Raw genomic sequence first — 22,268 nt, 5'->3', positions numbered from 1 at the left:
TGGCATTCCGAATGGACCCCCAGGAAGGTCTGCCTTGTTGCTATCAGAACTCACCCCACAGTATGATGGTTGTGAGTGTAGCCTCTACTCAAGATGCCTGCTTCCTATCACACAGTAGCGTTAGTTAGCAGGTTTCAGCACCAACTGGAAGGGGATGCAGACATACCCAAGTTGATCACTAGGGAGGTCTGTCCTGTTGGTTTCAGAGGCCTGAACCATGGCGTTCACAGGGAGGCAGGTGGAGTGCTGACTGTGTGAATAGACTCCACTCCAGGGGTTTTCTGTAGCAGTTTTCAACATCCTGGCAACCAACAGTTACTGGGTGGGGGAGAGGGTCCCATGCTCTGGTCAGATCCCCACAGAGGTCTGCCTTGTTGCTGTCAGTACACCCTCCGGTAGATTGTTCATTGTGAATGTAGCCTCCATTCAAGATGCCTGCTTCCTAGCACACAGCAGCCTTAGACAGCAGTCCTTAGTGCCAGTTGGAAGTAGGGGCAGACTAACCCAAACTGACCCCCAGGGAGGTTTGTCCTGTTGGTTTCAGAGGCCTGAGCTATGGGGTGCATAGGGAGGCAGGTAAGAATGCTGACTGTGAGTAGACTCCACCCCAGGGGCCTTGTGTAGCAGTTTGCAGCACTCTGGCAACCAACAGTTACCAGGTGGGGGAGAGGGTGTCATGCTCTAGTCAGATCCCCATGGAGGTCTGCCTTGTTGCCATCAGTACACCCTCCAGTAGATTGTTCGTTGTGAATGCAGCCTCTGCTCAGGATGCCTGTTTTCTAGCTCATAGCAGCAGTAGACAGCAGTCTTTAGCACCAGTTGGAAGCAGTGGCAGACTAACCCAAATTGACCCCTAGGGTGGTTGGTTCTGTTGATTTCAGAGTCCTGAGCTATAGGGTGCCGAGAGAGACAGGTAGAGTGCTGACTATGAGAGCAGACTCTATTCTGGGACCTTCTGTAGCAATTCACTGTAGGCCTGTAAGTGACAGTGTCTGGGTGGGGGAGGGGTTGTCATGTTCCAAACGAACCCCAGAGAGGTCTGTCTTATTGCTGTCAGAGCCCTCCTGTAGTATGTTGACCGTGGGTGAAGCCTCCACTCAAGATGCCTACTTCCTAGTACGCAGCAGCCTCAGCCAGCAGTTTTCAGTGCCAACCATAAGGGGCAGCAGGCAGACCCAAATTGACTCCCTCGAGGGTCTGTCCAGAGAGGCAGGTAGTGTATTGATGATAAGAGCCAACTCCACTGCAGGGGCCCTTATGTAGCAATTCACAGTAGGCTTGCAGCCAATAGTGTTAGAGTGGGGTACGTGCTGGGACACTCCTGACAGACCCCCAGGAAGGTCTGCGTTCTTGATTTTAGAGCAGAAGCTTGGGATCCTGTCTCTTTGTACAGTCAGGGGCTGTGGCAGTTAAGGAAACAGGCTCTTTTTCTGGGGCACTTCCCATGGTCACAGCAATCTGTGGCCTTTGTGGCTGCGTGGGGGAGTGGCAGGGACGGTGGAAGAAATGTTTTTCCTACTGTAGGGGACTCACTGTTGATTTGTTGAGTATTGCCTGTCTGGAATTCCCTGCTGCTTCCCTCTGCTCCTTGATTCATAGTCCCTCAAAGCCCAGTGCAGTTTCCTTGTTGTATTTGTAGGACAGAGTAGGAATGATGGTCTGTTTACACCACCATCTTCCCAGCTAATCTGTGCTTTTTAATTAAATGTTTGTCCATTTACATTAAATGTAATTGGTGTTACATTTCAAAGAAAGGCTACCATGTTGCTGTTTATTTTCTATTTTTGGCATGTCTTTTGTTCCTTTCTTTTTTTAATGCTTTCTTTTTGTGAAACAAAATATTTTAAGAATTTCTCAATTGGCTTTTTAGCGATACCTCCTTTTAAAAATTTAGTGGTTGCTGTCTTAAAGAACTTTAATTATAATTTCTTGTAGTCCAGTTCACTCACTGGGAACAAATTTTCTCTTTTTTTAACCTGACAATTTATTTTGCTTTCACTTTTTTGTTGTTTAATTTATTATTTTGAATGGCCATTAGCAGTCAGTCTTCATTCTCACCCTTTTCTCCCCACTTCTTCAGCCCTAAGCAACCACTACTCTACTTTTTGTCTCTATGGATTGCCTGTTCTGGGCATTTCATATAATGGAATCATACAATGTGCAGTCTTTTGTGACTGACTTCCTTCACTTAGTAGAATATTTTCTGGGGTCATCCATGTTGCAGCATGCATCAGTACTTTGTTCCTTTGTATAACTGAATAACATGCTGTTGCATGGGTATACCACCTTTTGTTTGTTTGTTCATCAGTTAATGCACATTTGTATGTGTACACTTTTTGCCTATTATGAATAATGCTTCTATAAACATTTGTATAGAAATATTTATGTGAACATATGTTTTCATTTCTCTTGAGTATATACCTAGGAGTGGAATTGCTAGGTCATATAACAACTGTATGCTTAATCATTTGAGGAACTGCCAAACTGTTTTTCAAGGTAGCTCGGATTTCACACTCCCACCAGCAATGTTTCCGTTCCAAATGTTTCACATCTTTGTCAACACTTGTTGCTTTCTGTCTTTTTTATTATAGCCATGCTAGTGGGTGTGCAGTGGTATCTAATTATGGTTTCGAGTTAATTTCCCTAATGAATAATGATGTACAGTATTAAACAGAAGGGACAAAAGTAGGCATCCTTACCTTGTTCTTGATCTTAGTGGGGAAAGCATTGAGTCTTCAGCCATTAAGTATAATGTAGTTATTTTTGGTAGACGCTCTTTATCAGGGTAAGGAAGTTTCCTTCTATTTCTAGTTGATTGAGCATTTTTATCATGACAAGGTGGTATATTTTATATGATGTTTTTTCTACATCTATCAATTAATATGGTATGTTACATTTAATTTTGATGTTAAAGCAACCTTGCATTTCTGGGATAAATCCCACTTGGTCATAGTGTATAATCCTTTTATATCTTTCTAAATTTTCTTTAAGGAGCCCTGGTGACACAGTGGTTAAAGTGCTTAGCTGCTAACCAAAAAGTCAGTGGTTCAAACCCACCAGCTGCTGTGTGGCAGAAAGATGTGGCAGTCTGCTTCCATTAAGATTTACAGCTTTGGAAACCCTGTGGGGCAGTTCTACTCTGTCCTATAGCGTCAGTGTGAGTTGGAATTGACTTGATGGCAGTGGGTTTTAGATTTGGTTTGCTAATATTTTGTTAAGGATTTTTGAACTTTGTAAATTTATTCCAGGCAGACAGGTTAATGGTACGGATTGTAGTTGAAATGCTACAGACTCTTGCTGTTCTTTCAATAGACCTTTTTGAATGAATGTTTCTCTTTTTGCTGTATGCCCTTAGGATAGTTTCCTGAGACTTTGAATATGTATAATTTTCACTGGTTAAATTGCTGTTTTGCTCAGGAGAGAGTTCACTGAGTTATCTTTCTGGACATTCTACCCTGAAGTAGTGTTTTTACACGTATCTCTTTGCGTAGATTTTTTTTTAAGTGGTTACTCTAGCTATTACATTATACACACACAACTTATCATCGTCTATTGGTGGCTACATTTTAACAATTCAAGTAAAGTGTAGAAACTTTACCTCTTTTATGTTCCTTTGCCCCTCCGCATTTATAATATAGTTTTAAGTATTTATTTATATAAATATATAGAGAGAAGGAGAATGAGAACGAGAACTTCATCAGGAAACATCATAATTTTTGCTTCAGTCATTAAACATTATTCAGAAAACTCACGAGGAAAAGTAAAGCCTATTGTATTTATTTTTTTACCATTTCCTTTGTTCTTTCTTCCGTACTAATATTCCAGGATTTCTTCTATCTTTTCCTTTTTGGTCAAGAAATTTTCTAACCATTCTTTTAGGGTAGTTGTGCTGGCAGCTGAATCTTAGAATTTCTTGAGTTTCCTTTCATTCCAAAAGCATATTTTTGCTGGATATAGAATTCTGGGTTGACAGTTCTTTCTGTACTTGAAATATATGCCAATTTCTTCTGGCCTCTGTGACTTCTGATGAGAAATCTGCTGTCATTTAAATTGTTTTTCCCCTATGGCTTATGTCTTGTTTCTCTCTTCTCTGAAGATTTTTTCTTTATCTTTAACTTTCAGAAGTTTGAATATGATATATCAGTGTGGCTCTCTTTGGGTTTATCCTTCTTGGGGTTTATTCAGCTTCTTCAGTCTGTAGGTTTGTGTTTTTTGCCAGATTAGGGGGATTTTCAGCCATTATTTCTTCAAAAAAAAATTTCAGCCCATCGTCTTTCTTTTATCTTTCTGATACTCTAATGATAGAATGCTGCATCTTTTGTTATTCCTTCACGAGTCCCTGAGGCTCTATTTATTTATTTATGTCTATTTTCTCTCTGTTACTCAGATTACATAATTTCTTTATTCGGTTTTTGAGCCTATCATTTTTTTACTTCTAAACTATCTGCTTGTTTCTTGATATCATCTCTCTTTTTTTTTTTTATTGCTGTACTTTAAGTGAAAGTTTACAGTTAAAATTAGTCTCTCATACAAAACTTTCTACATACATTGTTTTGTGACCCTGCTTGTTTGCCCTATATTGTGACAGCACATTTTTCCTTTTCTCCCCGGATTTCCTGTGTCCATTCAATCAGCTCCTGACCCTCTCTGCTTTCTTATATTGCCTCTGGACAGGAGCTGCCCATTTAGTCTCATGTATCCACTTGAGCTAAGAAGCACACTCTTTATGAGTATCATTTTATGTCCCAGAGTCCAGTCTAATCTTTGTCTGAAGAGTTGGCGTTGGGAATGGTTTTAGTTTTGGGCTAACACACAGTCTGGGGGCCGTGTCTTTGAGGGTCCCTCCAGTCTCAATCAAACCATTAAGTCTGGTCTTTTTACTAGAATTTGAGTTCTGCACCCCACTTTTCTCCTGCTCCATCAGGGACTCTCTGTTGTGTTCCCTGTCAGGGAGGTCATTGTGGTAGCTGGACACCATCTAGTTCTTCTGGTCTCAGGCTGATGAAGTCTCTGGTTTATGTGGCCCTTTCTGTCTCTTGGGCTAATACTTTACTTGTGTTCATGGTGTTCTTCATTCTCCTTTACTCCAGGTGGGTGGGGACCAATTGATGCATCTTAGATGGCCGCTCACTAGCTTTTAAGACCCCAGTCGCCACTCAGAAAAGTGGGATACAGAGCATTTTCTTAAAATGCCAGTTGACATAGACGTCCCCTGAAACCATGATCCCCAGACCCCCGCCCCTGCTACTCTGTCCCTTGAAGTGTTTGTTTGTATTCAGGAAACTTCTTAGCTTTTGGTTTAGTCCAGTTGTGCTGACTTCCCATGTAGTGTGTGCTCTCCTTCCCTTCACCTAAGATAATTCTTGTCTACTTTCTAGTTAGTGAATACCCCTCTCCCTCCCTCCCCACCCTCATAACCATCAAAGAATGTTTTCTTTTGTGTTTAAACCTTTTCTTGAGTTCTTATAATAATGGTCTTATACAATACTTGTCCTTTTGCGACTGGCTAAGTTTGCTCAGCATAATACCTTCCAGATTCATCCATGTTATGTTTCATGGATTCGTCGTCATTCTTTATCATTGCGTAGTATTCCATTGTGTGGATATACCATAATTTGTTTATCCATTTGTCCGTTGATGAGCACCTAGGTTGTTTCCATCTTTCTGCTATCGTGAACAGTGCTGCAGTGAACATGGGTTTGCATGTATCTATTCGTGTGACGGCTCTTAATTCTCTAGGATATATTCCAAGGAGCGGGATTGCTGGATCATATGGTACTTCTATTTCCAGCTTTTTAAGGAAGCACCAAATCGATTTCCAAAGTGGTTGTACCATTTTACATTCCTACCAACAGTGTATAAGTGTTCCACTCTCTCCAAAACCTCTTCAACATTTATTATTTTGTGTTTTTTGGATTAATGCTAGCCTTGTTGGGGTAAGATGATATCTCATTGTAGTTTTAATTTGCATTTCTCTAATGGCTAATGATCGTGAGCATTTCCTCATGTGTCTGTTAGCTGCCTGAATGTCTTCTTTGGTGAAGTGCCTGTTCATATCTTTACCCATTTTTAAATTGGGTTGTCTTTTTGTTGTTGAGGTTTTGCAGTATCTTGTAGATTTTAGAGATTAAATGCTGATCGGATGTGTTGTAGCCAAAATTTTTTCCCCAGTCTGTAGGTTGTCTTTTGACTCTTTTGGTGAAGTCTTTTGATGAGCATAAGTGTTTGATTTTTAGGAGCTCCCATTTATCTAGTCTCTCTTCTGGTGCTTGCGCATTGTTACTTATAGTTCCCATTATGTTTATGCCATGTATTAGAGCTCCTAGCGTTGTCCCTATTTTTTCTTCCATGATTTTTATCGTTTTCAATTTTATATTTATGTCTTTGATCCCTTTTGAGTTAGTTTTTGTGCATGGTGTGAGGTATGTGTCTTGTTTCAGTTTTTTGCAGATGGATATCCAGTTATGCCAGCACCATTTGTTAAAGAGACTGTCTTTTCCCCAATTAGTGGCCTTCGGGCATTTTTCAAATATCAGCTGCTCATAGGTGGATGAATTTATGTCTGGATTCTCAGTTCTGTTCCATTGGTCTGTGTATCTGTTGTTGTACCAATAGCAGGCTGTTTTAACTACCATGGCGGTATAATAGGTTCTAAAATCAGGTAGTGTGAGGCCTTCCACTTCGTTCTTCTTGTGCTTCAGTTATGCTTTACTTATCCGAGGCCTCTTTCCTTTCCATATGAAGTTGGTGACTTGTTTCTCTATCTCATTAAAAAATTCTGTTGGAATTTGGATCGGGATTGCATTGTATCTGTTGATCGCCTTGGGTAGAATTGATGTTTTCACAATGTTGAGTCTTCCTATCCAGGTATCTTCTCTTTTTTTGCCAAGACTTTGTTTCTTTGCTGAAATTTTCTATTTTTCATTTGTTTCAAGCATGTTTATAATTGGTTTCTGAACCATTTTTATAATATATACTTCAGTATTTTTAGCGGATAATCCTGGTATCTTTGTCATCTCAGTGTTTGTATCTGTTAATTGAGTTTTCTCATTCCTATTGAGATTTTCCTGGTTGTTGGTATGGTATTTTTTTATTTTTTTTATTTTTTGCGGTCAGTTCAGTCTTCTACATTTTGAGTATTATGTTATGAGACTGTAATTTTATTTAAATCCTCTGTTTTAGCAGGCCTTCTCTGAACCAGGCTTTCAGGGAAATAGGGATGTACTTTGTTATTCCCTGATGTGGGCAGAAGTTCCAGTTTCAGATTTGCTCTCTGTTGTGTTTCTGGGTTGTCGGCTTTTCTGGCACTTACTTTTATATATATGAGTCATAAAGCAAACCTAGGGAATTCAGTGTTGTTTGATTCCTCGACACCTGAGTTCCTGAGGTGGTCTCCTTTATTCTCCCTTTTTGAGTCTTCTAGTGTTTGTGTTCTCTATAATTTCCAGGGGTTTTAACCTGTACTTAGTGGAAGGATTAGTGAAAGGTGCATCTACTCTGTTTTGTCTGGAAGCAGAAGTCTGCCCATTTTTTGAAGACTGTTTTTTTCTGAATGTAGTTTGAGTTGATGTGTTTTTCTTCTTTCAGCATTTAAAAGATTTTGTTGCATTGTTTCCTGTCTTCCATTATTTCTAATTGGAAGTTGGATGTCAATAGTATCATTATTTCCATGTGTATAATATTTTGGTATTCTCTGGTTGCTTTCAGGATTTTTTCTTTATCCTTGGTTTTCAGCAGTCTGACTATCATGTATCTAGGTGTGGTTTTCTTTGTATTCATCCTGCTTGGGGTTTGATGAGCTTCTTGAAACTGTAAGTTGATATTTTTCATCAAATTTATGAAAAGTATGACCTTTATTTTTTAAATATATTTTTTGCTCCATTTTCACTTTCCTATTCCTCTGTGACTCTAGTTACATGCATGTTAGTGTAGTTGATATTACACCATAGGTCACTGAGGCTCTGTTAAATATATATTTTTCAGTTTTTTTACTTTCTGTTCCTCAGAATAGATAAATTGTTGATTCATTTTCAAGGTCACTGACCCTTCTGCCACATCCAATCTCTTGTTAAGCCTGTCCACTGAAATTTTCATTTAAGATACTGTACTTTTTAATTGTAGAATGTTCATTTGGTTTTATTTTTGTAATTTCTGCGTCTCTTCTATGATTCTGCTTACAGTTATGACCAACTTTTCCTTTATGTTGTTGGACATTTTTCAAATAGCCGCTCGAAAGTCCTTGATCATGTTGTCATTTTCAATTGAATACTGTTTCTCTGGATCTTATTTTCCTCGTTTTTTTTTCTCCCCCCCCCCCACAGGTACAGGAAGTTTTTTTTTTTTATTGTACATTGAACATTTTGGATGATAGGCTGTAGATATTGCATTTTGTTACCTTGTTCTGAGCTGTTAATACGGCCTCCAGCTTTCGGCATTATCTGAAATCTTTACTGAGTTCTTTTAACAGCTCAGATGTTGCTTTTCCTTGAACAGCTTAGATTCTCCCAGTGTAAATTTTAAGGATATAAAAAGAATTTGAAATGAGTTTATTCATACTTTGGGGCCCCCTGCTATGGGATGCCCTGTTTTTGAGAAGTCCCCTTAGTTTCTGTCCTTTTTATAGCATCTTTGAACTTTGTAACCTGTGTTCCCAAGTCAGTAGGAGATCTAGTTGGATGTTTAGTACCACTCTACTGATTCATGCAGTCTATAAAATTTCCTATTAAAATTCAGTCCAAATACAAATCATATATTTTGTATACAATATAACTCACTCTTCCTAAGTTACTGTTGAATGTGTTTTGACAAATACAGATAGCCATGTTACTGTTATCATAGTCATGATATAAAATATTCCTGTTATCCCCAAATGTTCTCTTATGACCCTCAGAGATCAGTCCCCTCCCACCACTCTAGCTCTTAGCAATCACCCATCTGTTCCTCTCCCTATAGTTCTGCCTTTTGTAGATGATATGCAAATGGCATTATACAGTATATAACTTTTGTTTGCATTTTTCACTTACCATAATTGTTTTGAGATTTGTCCATTCACCAGCTGATAGGTTTCTCTCAGGTTTTAGCAAGCATGTATATAAAGCTGCAAACATTTATGAAACATTCTTTGTGTGGATGTGTGGTTTCATGTTTCTTGGGTCAATGTCTAGGAGTGGAATTGCTGACTTGTTGGAAAGAATATGTTTACCTTCGGAAAATAGTTTCTTAAAAAGTGTTCGTGTAATTTTGCATTGCCGCCATTAAGACACGAGAGCTACATTTGTTCTATGTTATTGGCAGACTGGATATTGTCAGTGTGTTAAATTTTAGTCTTTTTGGTTGATGTTTAGTGATACCTCATTGGGGTTTGATTTTACACTTCCTTGATGTCTAATGTTATTGAAGATATTTCTATTTACTTATTTGCCATTTGTATATCTTTCGTGAAGCACCTGTTTGAATCCTTTGTCCCCACCTTTTTTTCCAAATTGTGTTGTTTTTCTTATTATTGAGTTGTAAGGTTATATATTCTTTATAGAACTCATTTATTAAGATATATTTTGCAAATATTTTCACCTAGTGTATGACTTGTTAGCTCATGGTCCCCATCCTCCATGTTCAAAGCCGGCAATGTTGCATCTCTCTTATTCGTCTTTCATCATCAGCTATCTTTCTTGATTACATCTACAAAAGGTTCCCCATTTTTTAGGACTCATTTGATTAAATTGAGCCTTACTGGATAATCTGGGATAATCTCCCCATTTCAGATCCCTACCCTTTGTCACATCTGCAAAGTCTCTTTTGTCTTATGAGGTAACATATTTACAGGATGCAGAGATTAGGTCATGGACATCTTTGTGGGGTCATTATTCTGCTTAGCATAACTTTATAGTAATTTTTTAAATTAGATAGCATGACTCCACCAAATAGTTTCTCTTTTTAAAATTTGCTTTGGCTAGTCTTAGGGTCTTAACACTTCCAAATTCTTTTAGAATCATCTTGAGAATTTAAGAAAAAAAACCCTGCTGAGATTTTGATTGGAATTACATCAAGTGTATAGAGCGCTTTGGAGTTAAGTTATAAGTATACTATGTCTTACAGTTTATCAACACTGTATATATCTCCATTTATTTATACTTTCTTTAAATTTTTCTAAGCAGTATTTTGTACTTAATCATGTACCAAACCAAACCAAACCTGTTGCAGTCAAGTCGATTCTGACTCATAGCGACCCTATAGGACAGAGTGGAACTGCCCCATAGGGTTTTCAAGGAGCAGCCGGTGGATTTGAACTGCCAACCTTTTGGTTAACAGTCAACACTTAACCAGTGCACCACCAGTGCTGCTAATAGTGTACAGGTCTTGCATATATTTAAAATTTATTTCCATGCATTTTATGATTTGAAGCTATTATAAATGATATTGTAATCTTAACACCAATTTCTAATTATTCTTTTCTAATATATAATACAGTTAATTTTTATCTGTTGATATTATATCATGCAATCTTGCTAAACTCACTAGTTTTAGTAACTTTTTATTGAGTTCATAGGATTCTTTATGTAGTTGATCATATCATCTACAAATACAGTTTTACTTCCAATCATTATGCCTTTTATTTTTATTTTTTAGTTTTATTATGCTGCCTAGATCCTCTAGTATAAAGTTTAAGTGAAGTGATGAGAGTGAACATCCTTGCCTTATTCCTCATCTTAGGGGGAAGACATTCAGACTTTGACCTTTAGGAATGGTGTTATCTATAGTTTTCTGGTAGATGCTCTCTTGTTTTTTAATATGTATTTTTCTTTTTTTATGGTAAATACAGAGGTAACAAAATGCCTGCCATTTCAGCAATCTTCACACGTACTGCTCTATTTAGTGACATTAGTTAGTAGATACTCTTTTATCTGGTTATGGAGTTTTCCTTCTATTCCTATTTTTTTGAAAAATTTGATAAAATGCTTTTTCTATGTCTATTGAGATCATTCATACCCACACACATATACGTATACATACGTATTTATATTTGGTCTGTTAATATGGTACATTACCTTATTTATTTTTGAATGTTAAAACAACCTTCAATTTCCATGATAAAGCTCACTTGGTTGTGATGTGTGTTTATGGAGGGTATTGGTTTGTAGTTTTATTTTCTTATGATTTGTTTTTCTAGTTTTAGTGTTAGCATAATACTGTCCTCATAAAGTGAGTTGCAAATTGTGTCACCTTCTTCTGTTTTCTAGAAGCGCTTTTGTAATCGTGGTATTATTTTTTCATTGTATGTTTGGTGGAATTTGCCATTGAAGCCATGTGAGCCTGAAGTTTACTTTGTTGGAAGGTGTTAACTATAAATTTAATTTCTTATACATACGGTCATAATATATATGAAATTAAATTTATAATTAAAACATATGTAATATGTATATTTACACATGCGTACATGCACGCACATATATACTGCTAAACACACACAATCTGTTTCTTTTTAAAGAAGGTTTGTTACTTTGTGTCTTTGAGGAATTTGTAGGGCAGATAAGGAGGCATTTTAGGACTTTGTCTACCACAAATGCCATGTGAGGTGTTTTGAACTCATCCGTAAAATATCAGGGATTCCTTATTGCTGTCACAGTGAGGATGATGGATCAGAAAGGAAAGATACTGGCAGAAGAAAAATCACATTCTTAGCAATCTCTATTTTGATTTCGTAATGTTATTTAATGTTTTTTAGTGGAGGTTTAAATCACAAGCGTATGTTTACTAGTGTACAAACTAGAATAAAGAATACTCACTGCTGCCGAGTCAATTCCAACTCATAGTGACCCTATAGGACAGAGTAGAACTGCCCCGAGTTTCCAGGGAGTGCCTGGTGGACTTGAACTGCTAACCTTTTGGTTAGCGGCCATAGCTCTTAACCACTACGCCACCAGGGTTTCCAAATAATGAATAGGGCCAGACAATAACAACAACATAATCAAGATATTCAGTACTCAAGGCCAGTTCATATACAAAACGATCTGGTAGGTTGGTTCTTATTGGGTGTACTTCCTAAAGCAAACAATTTTTCTTTTGATAGAGACTTAAACACCTGAATCACATTAATAACATTTTTCTTCAGCACAGTCTTAGTGTGGGTTACTTCCTTAGTTAGCTAACCTCATACTTTATATATAGATTCTTACTGGCTTCAACTTTTAAATCTGCCTTCGTTTGTTTGTATTCTTTGGTCTTAGAGTTATACTTTTTTCAAGATATATTTTTTCCTCTGAGTACCACATTTCCTCTGAATACACACATTATATATATTGTGTGCATGTTTACATGAAGTGTATTTTGCCCATTTTGAGAGTTGTTGTCTTTTAATAGAGAATTTAACCAGTTTACATTTATTGCTTGTATACTTGAATGTTAGCTTAGTAAGTATTAGCATTTTAGTTTCAAATCATTTTTGCTTAGGCCTTGGAAACTGTTTCTCAATTCTGTTTTTGCATTCATTATTGCTGACAAGAAGTGATGCCTGTCTGTCTCCATTTCATTGTAAATGACGGGTTTTCTTTCTTCTGAGAATCTTACAATGTTCCCTTAATCCTTGTTTATTAAAATTTTTGCCAGTATTTCTAGGTGGCAATTGGTAGGACAGTTTACTCTAAAGTTGGTGTTTAGGCAGTTTAGGCAGGCAATATAACAGAGATTAAGAGTGGGTGCTTTTGTGGGGATACATAGATCAGTGGAGTAGAGCTAAAGACCGTTTGTATTACAGGTACCTTATCTGTTAAATGGAGACCCTGTGTGGCATAATGGTTAAAAGCTATGGCTGCTAACCAAAAGGTTGGCAGTTCGAATCCACCAGGCACTCTTTGGAAACCGTTTGGAGCAGTTCTACTCTGTCGTATAGGTTCGCTGTGAGTTGGAATGAACTCAACAGCAATCAGTTTGGTTTTTTGGTTTATCTGTTAAATGGGAATTATGCTTAATAAATGGAAGCTCTTATTGGTATTTTCAGAATTTTTTGTTCTAGTATAATTTCTCTGATTATACTCCTTTATTTTCTCTCCTTCTGGTACTCCTTTTCAACAGATATTGGACCTCCTGGATCACTTTCCTGTGTCATCTTACTTTTTTCTTTTTCCATTTTTGATCTTTAATACTGCATTCTAGACAAATTCCAGCTGACTAATAGGAAGAAAAATCTGGTGAATTTAGAAAACAATTTGGAGGATGGTACACCGAATACTACTTGATATTTCTTAGAGCACCTAGCCTACAATAATTGCCATGGGTTGATACAGAATACTTGATATTTAATTGAATGAGTTTTGAAATATCCACGAGCTTCCTGTTATTGTTTTCATAGCACAGCTTTAACCTCTGAAATTTTGTTGATTCTGTTTTGCTTTGTATTATAGATTTATCTTGAAAGATCATTTATTTCAGAATCTAGTAAATATACGTTTTAGAAGTTCCTCAGACCCATTCTTACATTTGGTGATGTGAGCTCTCATTGAGAGTTCTTGTTTTTTCTTGTTTTTTTCAAATGTGTTGTCAGTGTAATACCAAAAGATGAGACACTTTTACTGTCTCTGTCTCTCTCTCTCTTCTTTAATGATAAAATTTTTAAAAAGTAGAAAAAAATAAAATGCTATCTAGGAATGTTAAATACTGCTTCAAATAAATCATTTCATTGATACACTATTTAAGAGCTATTTATTTTACCTTCCCCTCCACAAGTGTTTGTCAGCTTTGTAATTATTACTTAGTTTATAATTTGATTTCTGATATGTAGTAGATGATAGTGGAAATTTATTATTTGGTATTTTCTATAATTTTACAGATGCTTTGTATTTGGTTCAGAAGATACATACCAAACTGTATATAAAGTATACATTTTCTTTCAATGCCAAATGCCTTTCATTAATGGTATGTAATGGTAAAAGATGGATTTGAAGGGTTCACTTAAATGCAGTTATTGTTTTATTTCCCTTCGTTTATTCCCTGATATCTGTATATGATATTGTAAATTAGTGTGTTGGATAGTAGTTTAGCAAATGTCATGTAATTTTTTCCATTGCAAATATGATGAAAAGAACATATCAATGTTTCTAAAATGACATGTTGTTGTTAGGTGCTGTTGAGTCGGTTCCAGCTCATAGCGACCCTGTAGGACAGATCAGAACTGCCCCATATGGTTTCCAATGAGTGGCTGGTGGATTTGAAATGCCAGCCTTTTGGTTAGCAGCCGAGCTCTTTACCACTATGCCACCAGGGCTTCATAAAATGACATAGACATTGGGAAAAGGATCATTTAAAATTATTTCATTTTATTAGTATGCACTTAAATAAAAGTTGCATATTTTGTTTGCCAAAATTATAAATTAAAAGACTGCTGCACAACTTGTCATATGCTATCAAAATAACGGAGCTCCTAGATTTTAACAATTTAGGAGAGATTATTTTATGTTAGAGTTTTTTTTTTTTTTTTAAATTAATTAATTAATTGATTTTTTAATTGTACTTTAGATGAAGGTTTACAGAACAAATAGTTTCTCATTAAACAGTACACATTGTTTTATAACATTGGTTAACAACCCCACAACATGTCAACACTCTCCCTTCTCAACGTTGGTTTCCCTATTATCAGCTTTCCTGTCCCCTCATCCCTTCTAGTCCTTGTTCCTAGGCTGTTGTGCCCCTTTAGTCTCATTTTGTCTTAAGGGCCTGTCTAATCTTTGGCTGAAGGGTGAACCTTGGGAGTGACTTCATTACTGAGCTAAAAGGGTGTCCGGGGGCCATACTCTCGGGGTTTCTCCAGTCTCTGTCAGGCCAGTAAGTCTGGTCTTCTTTTGTGAGTTAGAATTTTGTTCTACATTTTTTTCCAGCTCCGTCCAAGACCCTCTGTTGTGATCCTTGTCAGAGCAGTCAGTGGTGGTAGCCGGGCACCATCTAGTAGTATTGGACTCAGTCTGGTGGGGGCCGTGGTAGTTTTGGTCCATTACTCCTGTGGACTGATCTTTCCTTTGTGTCTTGTTTTCTTCATTCTCCCTTGCTCCCTCAGCCAGCAATTCGGTCCTTCATGGACTTTGGATGTGTCTGTGGAGCTTCCGTGACGTTGCCTTGTACAAGTTGTGCTAGCTTCCCCAGTATTGTGTACTGTCTTACCCTTCATCAAAGTTACCACTTTATATTAGAGTTATTATAAAAATTTTCAGCATATTGATATGACATATAAATACATTTTCTTCCCTCTATATTTTCTTGGCCTTTCCAGTATGACACTAGGATATTCAGACTACCCAGATGCTATACATTTTATTAATTCTGGGATCTTTTAATATACTTAACATATCTTAGATACCTTATGAGGATACAATATAAAAATATATTCCCTTTTGAAAAACATACCTTTTATTTAAGATCATTACTCTTTATTAATGAAGAGAAGTGATGCTTTATTTCTTTTCTTTGTCTTTTTAAGGTGTCCTAGTTTTACAGTGGTTAAAGCACTCAGCTGCTAGCTGAAAGGTTGGTGGTTCACACTCACCAACTGTTCAATGGGAGAAAGATGTGGCAGTCTGCTTCTGTAAAGATTACAGCCTTGGAAACCCTGTAGGGCAGTTCTACTTTGTCCTGTAGGGTCACTATGAGTCAGAATAGACTCGGAGGCAATGGGTTTTTGTTTTTTTGTTTTTCTGTCTTTTTAATGCTGTAACTCCCTCAGCTGAAATTTTTTTTAGTCTTTGGACTTATGGATATTACATAAAAGTACTGTTATAAACATAATTAATGTCTGTGAGTTACTTAGTGGTCTTGTGTGCACTCAAAGATACATAAGAGTAAGCTTTCTTATATTGGTTCGATGCAGTGAACTGATGGTAATGAGGAAAAGTTTGATGATAACGTGATATGTCAATGTATACATACAGAGTTGAAAATAACTCTGATAGCACAATATAGAATCAAGTGTATTAGCATTTGAAGATATTCAGAGTTATGTTAGCAGAGTCCAACTCTCTATATTACATTTGAATTTGTTTTACCATACATGTCTCTTGTGGCTTCAGTTGTTTCAGCTATGGTATTTATAAGCCCCACTTACAAACAAGATTGTCAGAAGTGTCAGTTTAATATATATAAATACAAACTCCTGTTTATTGGGGCCTGTCTATGTCAAGCAGCATCTGTGGTGGTAGGGATACAAAAATTGTACATTTCTCGTGCCTCTATTCACAATCTCAGACTAGGATGAATGGAAGACAAATAAATAATTACCATGCAATGGCATAAATGCTAAAGTAGAAGTTTATGCAATATATACGCTTAGGTAGCTCCTACAGAAATAGAGATTTAATACTGTGTAGTGGAGGGTTGTTCAGTAAGGTCTTCACAAAGAAAAAAGTATACCCCCAAGTAGGTTAGAAGGATGAGAAAGAGGGAAAGTAGAGTAAATACACCTACTCCTCATTTATCGACTATCTCGTTACCTGACATTTTGCATTTATGACAATATTTAAAAAAAAATCTACTATCCACCTATTTTGTGCATTAATGAGGCGACAGGCATGGTGGCCATGGTTGAGGAGCGCCCCCTCCCTCAAGGAGGGTCTCCTCCGGGCAGCCTCCGGGAAACCAGGCCGTGTTGCCCCGTGCTCTCTGTTCCCACCTGCCGGCGTGGGCACCATCGCCAGCCTCCTCTGTGGCCACGGCCTCGGGATGGACTCATAAGCAGCACTGAGCCAAGGAGGTGCCTATTCTGGGTTCCCAGCTCTTATGTGGCCCGAGGCCCTGCAGCTCAAGATTGCTGTGGGGTGGGGAGGAAAGAAAGAGGCATTGGAGAGGGTGTTTGGAAGAAATGTGTGTGAGTTTAATGACATCCCCAAGTGAGCCAAACTGGGCCTGAAGCCTCTGCCTTGGTGGAGCTGGATGCCTGGCCAGGCTCCCAGTGCCCTCGCAGGAAGCCCAAGTCTGGATCCTCAGTGATTTGCCAGGCCTGGAGGGCAGAGCAGGCTCTGGAATTGTGAACGCTGGGCTTGCCGGGGCAGCAGTGAAGCCCTAGAGGCAGCTCCTCAAGGGACACTCTGAAGTGGTTAAGACCTGGACCCTCCAGTCACACAGCCTGGCTTTATCCAGCTTTGTCTCCTCTAAGCCTCCTCCATAGACAAAAAATCCATAACAGGACTCGTCACAGTGCTAAGCAGATCAGTAAATCTTAGCTGTTATTATTTCAGTGATCATATTTTCTAAATACAAAAAGTCAGACAAATGGATGGTCTGAAAACAAAAAAAGAGACTCCGTTTTTGCATAAGGCTGATTTTCCCATAATGACCTGGTCTTTGGATCCTAGCCATCTCGAAAAGTGAGGAGTCAGTATATAGTGGTTTAGATAATTCGTTCTGACTTATAACACATTCACTTGCCCTAGATGTCTCCTGTTGTTTGTTTGGGACTCATTTGACTTGCACCAGCAGGCTGAAATTTAAAAAAAGAGATACTCAGATGATTTAGTTTTTCTTCATATTGTCAGCTTTTATAAAGAAATTTGAAACTAATAGCTACAAGGAAGTTGTGCATTTGTGTGTGTGCCTTTAACCATATGGCTATCCCTCATTAATATATTCTGTGATTGAGTAGGTTACTTCATATTGATTTTTAGTCAGTCACACATAGTAATAGATCTTATAAATAGTATATATTGGTTTTATGTGTTTATTGGTAGAATTTTAAAGCTGTTAAACTCTCAGAAACCTTCCCCTTAAGCTATATTAATAGTTGTGTTTTTAAAAATCTTTAGTTGTAGGTTTTTTACAAAGTCAGTATTAAAAAAAAGTGAATACGTTAATGTTCTAAATCTGAATAGAAAGATGAGTCTGCAGTATCCCAAGCACTAAACTAAGTACCTTAGCTTTTGTTATTTTTGATTGGTCATCTGTTTAGTATTTTGAAAGTTCAAATTGTTGTAATATATGTAGACTTTCTACCTTTCTAATTGTACACTGAAATGTTTCTCTTCAGGGTTTCTAAAAGAGATTCTTTCCCCTTTCCTCCCTTCCAGCGATGTGCATTTTGTAAGCACCTTGGAGCCACTATCAAATGCTGTGAAGAGAAATGTACCCAGATGTACCATTACCCTTGTGCTGCTGGAGCTGGCACCTTTCAGGACTTCAGTCACTTCTTCCTTCTTTGTCCAGAACACATTGACCAAGCTCCTGAAAGATGTAAGTTTACTAGAGATTTATTTTAAAACATTTATCACTGTATTTACTTAAACTAGCAAATTGTATAAATTCATGTTACTGTACTTGCATTAAAAGGTAATGTTATATAATGCTGATAAATCTGAAGGATCTTTCCCAGAAGTCTTTGGGAGGAATCTGTTTTCGACACTTTCATTGAAGTTAAATCTGAAAAATTAATTTTTCAAAAATTCAAAGATAGTTTGTGTTTTTTATTCTTATCTTGAAAAAAAATTTTAAATCACTGCAGAAAGATTGAAATACTAGGTATGTATGTCTAGTATGTATCGTAAATTAAGTCATAAAAGAAGCTAAACAATATTAAATGTCTTTTACAGTAAAAAAAATCACCTAGTTGGAGAATTAGAAGATGATTCACTTAGGTGTTATTTCAGGACACACATTAATAGGATCACCAAACATTTTGAAATTCTTGGAAATTGTATAACCCTAATACTCATGATAAAAATCTCTGCTAGTGCTCCTTCTTGATTCATCTCTCTTGGTTATTTGTAATCCTCAGTTGTACTTTTTTTCTTCCTTTTCCAAACAGTATTTAAAACTCAATGAAAATATTAAAATATTTAAAGTTTATGTTATACAGAAAATTAAAATTCTTCCCATCTTTATCATTAAGCAAAGAGGTTCCCTGTTACCTACTTTGTGGGTTTCCAACAAGCATGTATGTGAAATCTCCATTATGCTTTATTCAGTCTTTTTTTATGTCACTCTTAGTTACTAGTTGTTTGCGTTTATCTGTGTATTAACAATGTTGATAAAGACTTTTTTCTACCTTTACCAGCTTGGTGAAACATAAATATAGCTAACTCAAGCATAAATTAATCTCAAATACAATTAGACTACATGTTCTTTTTTTTTTTTAATTTTTTGTTCAGCACCATAATTTTATCTTCACTTAAAATTATCTTGTGTCTGTATCTATAATCATTTTTCCCTTAGACAATATACATAAATAAATTATATGTAAGGCAAATGAAACTTCAAATTATATTTAGGCTAAGAAATAAGGGATTTAAAGTTTAAAAAATATTCTAGAGTACACATTATTAAATCTGGGAGAAAAAACATTCTTGACACAACAACTGTTAAATTGTTATTTATTAGAAGACCTAATGTAGTGAATTACTTCAGTAAGTGTATAAACTAAGAAGATGCTGTCAGTCATCAGAGTGGATTTTATTCTAGGTGCTGTACGAGTCTACATTTTATTCAAACTTTTGTATTCAGTCATACTTCAGACCTCAATAAATAATGTGTACACTTTTCTATGAATAAGTGTCTAACGTTAAGAGATTTTATAACTTAATGGCACTGCTACTTTCTCTTGAAGACTGTGCCCTGGTGGTGTCTACCCTAAGTTATATGGCAGAGGTCATAAATCATTTTATAAATTAATGAAGTGTAAGAAGTGATGTGAGATGATTGGCCATTTTTTATCACACACACAGTGAAAGATTCATGCTGGCAGCATAAAGCTAAAAGATGGAATGAAGTTACTTATACTGCAGCTTGTTCCCAGATAGACTGATGGAGACTTATAAAAATACGTGAACAATAGGAGAATAAAATTTTAAGTAAGGAAATTTGGCCATGGAAAAATAAGGAAAAGATAAATACGAAGGCAATGGTGAGACTGATCTGCAAAATAAATCATGCTTCTAGAGATAAACCGCAAATTTAGCGATAGAGCTGTCCAGCAGTCAACACAAAGGGAAATATGAACACTGGCTGGATTCACAATATATATAATATAACAAGAGTTCACTTGATACTGAGATTAGAGGGTAAGTTAAGAGGACACTATATACTGTAGTGAGTAGTTGTCTTAAAAAGCTGCCTTGCAGTATGAGAAACAAATTCCCTAGAGCTACTTCTTATAACATCCTTCAAAATAAGCCCAACGGAGTAAATTCAATTCCCTGGGGATCTTAAATAATGCAGTCTAAATACTCAGTTTTCTGACCATCTGTCTTAATCTAATAATACAATTTACAGTATATTGCAGATAAAATGAACTGAACAGTCTGCATAAAATATTTCATAAATATTTTTATTTATACTGATTAGAGCTATGTGTCATGACACAAGGTACTTACGTTTTTAAAATGGGGATATCTTAAGTCATAGTGTTATGAGGGTTAAATGACAATAGCTGGTAGAAATCACAGCATTGTGCTTTGTATATGTTAATTGCTTTAAAAAAAGGTAGCAATTTTAGCTAAGGCTCAATTGTGAGAATAATAATATGTATATATGTTGTTGTTAGGTGCCGTTGAGTCGCTTCTGACTCATAAGGACCCTCTGTACAACAGAACAAAACACTGCCCAATCCTGCACCATCCTCATAATCGTTGTTAAGCTTGAGCCCATTGTTGCAGCCACTGTGTCAGTCGGTCTCATTGGGGGTCTTCCTCTTTTTCGCTGACCCTCTACTTTACCAAACATGACGTCCTTCTCCAAAGACTGGTCTTTCCTGATAATATGTCCAAAGTATGTGAGACAAAGTCTCGTCATCCATGTATTATGCTGCTGGCTAAGTGAAGAACAATATGCTTTGATAGCTGAGTTAGGAGTAAGACTGACATCTTTTTATGAAAGTTACAAATTAATAAAAATATGGGCCTATTTAGAAGGAAATCCCATGAAAGAGAGTTATTTGTGAGCAAGGCCAGGATTTTCATTAGAAAATAATTTTAGGTGTGTTTTAAACAAACAAAAAAACCAAGCCCATTGCCCTCGAGTCATTTCTGACTCATAGCAACCCTATGACCCTGTGTGACGTGTGCTCTATCATAGGTAAATTGCTGACTGTGGCCCCAAAGTTATTTTCGCGATGATGCAAGGACACACTAACTTTGTCTGCAATTTTTGCACTAAATATCTATCTAGGAGATATAACCAGATATACATCCTGAATTGTAGTCTGCCTGTCAGGGAAAGCTGAGTGACCAGCCATTCAAGATCAGAGGGAAGAACATTTCAGGTAGAGTAATAACTACTGCATAGGCCTTAACGAATAAGGTTGGCATGATTAAGGCACAGACAGCTAGTTGTTGTGCCTGGAACATGGTAGTAGAGTTGGATGGTAGAGACACCTTCAAAGTGAACAAAGGCTAGATCTTGCAGGCGTTATAAGCAAGGGTAAGGATTTGGATTTTATTACATCTGCAATGAAGCCTTTGCAGGGTTTAAATATGGGAATACTGTATCTCTTAATACACACACACACAGACAAATCCCTGTCCCCAAACATATTTACTTTTCATCATTGAGCTTTTATTCCTTCTACTTGGTTTAAGTTTTTAACTCCAACCAGATTTCCTTGTTTGTCTTAGGGTCTCTTGACACCAAGTCCTGCTACTTTTCTACCATCTGAAATTTTGTTAGGTCCTTGACCTTTCCTACCTGCCTACCAACTATACAGGCTAGCATCTCTGGACTACATCCATGATTTACGTTTTCTTTCTGGAGGCTCCATTTGATAGGCGCATCGCCCGGCACAGTGTCCTGCCGATCAGAAGCATAGATGATATGTATTGTAATGTTGGTGTAAGTTATGAAGCTGTGCTGATTTGGCCCTTTGTAAATCGATGCTGTCTGACAACAGTGTGACTTCTTCTGTTCTTCACCAGTGCTTTTATTCTTATCTACTTTCTAGACTTTCTCAGACAGTAGTCTCACCTTCCTATTTGACTAACCTTTAGGGCCTATGGTAAGCGCCCTTTCAGTTTAAGCTCAATATTTTCTTCTATTTTTCCATCTCTTCAGAGGTGTCACTTAGGAAGTGACCTTCTCCAAACTTTATCCTTTTGCTTCTCCCACTCCTTTCGACTGCCACTAGAACCTTGCTCCGCCTGCCTCATTTATCTTCTTCGTTCTCTGCCTCTGCTGGCATTTTCCTTTCTGGTTTCATGCCTACTAAGGTATTCTTTACCTTCCCTGCCTTTCTAGTGGGAGGCAATATTGATCACTAGTAAAGAGCATGACCTTTGAGTCAAATAGACCCAGATTTAACTCTTGTCCTCTCT

At 37.1% G+C, this 22,268-nt stretch overlaps 1 protein-coding gene across 11 annotated transcripts in view; it reads left to right on the top strand.

The window, feature by feature from the left end:
• Positions 1-22,268, top strand: part of KMT2C (lysine methyltransferase 2C) — a 313,148-nt gene that overhangs the window by 120,512 nt on the left and 170,368 nt on the right. For all 11 annotated transcript variants that reach the window (XM_023727962.1, XM_023727957.1, XM_023727958.1 and 8 more), the window contains exon 6: positions 18,039-18,201. In XM_023727962.1, coding sequence (XP_023583730.1) covers positions 18,039-18,201 — 163 coding nt within the window. The remainder of the gene's footprint in view (positions 1-18,038; positions 18,202-22,268) is intronic.

Source organism: Trichechus manatus, unplaced genomic scaffold (genome assembly GCF_000243295.1).
Source record: "Trichechus manatus latirostris isolate Lorelei unplaced genomic scaffold, TriManLat1.0 scaffold00020, whole genome shotgun sequence".
NCBI lineage: Eukaryota > Metazoa > Chordata > Mammalia > Sirenia > Trichechidae > Trichechus > Trichechus manatus.
This window is presented reverse-complemented; position numbering and strand designations above follow the sequence as displayed.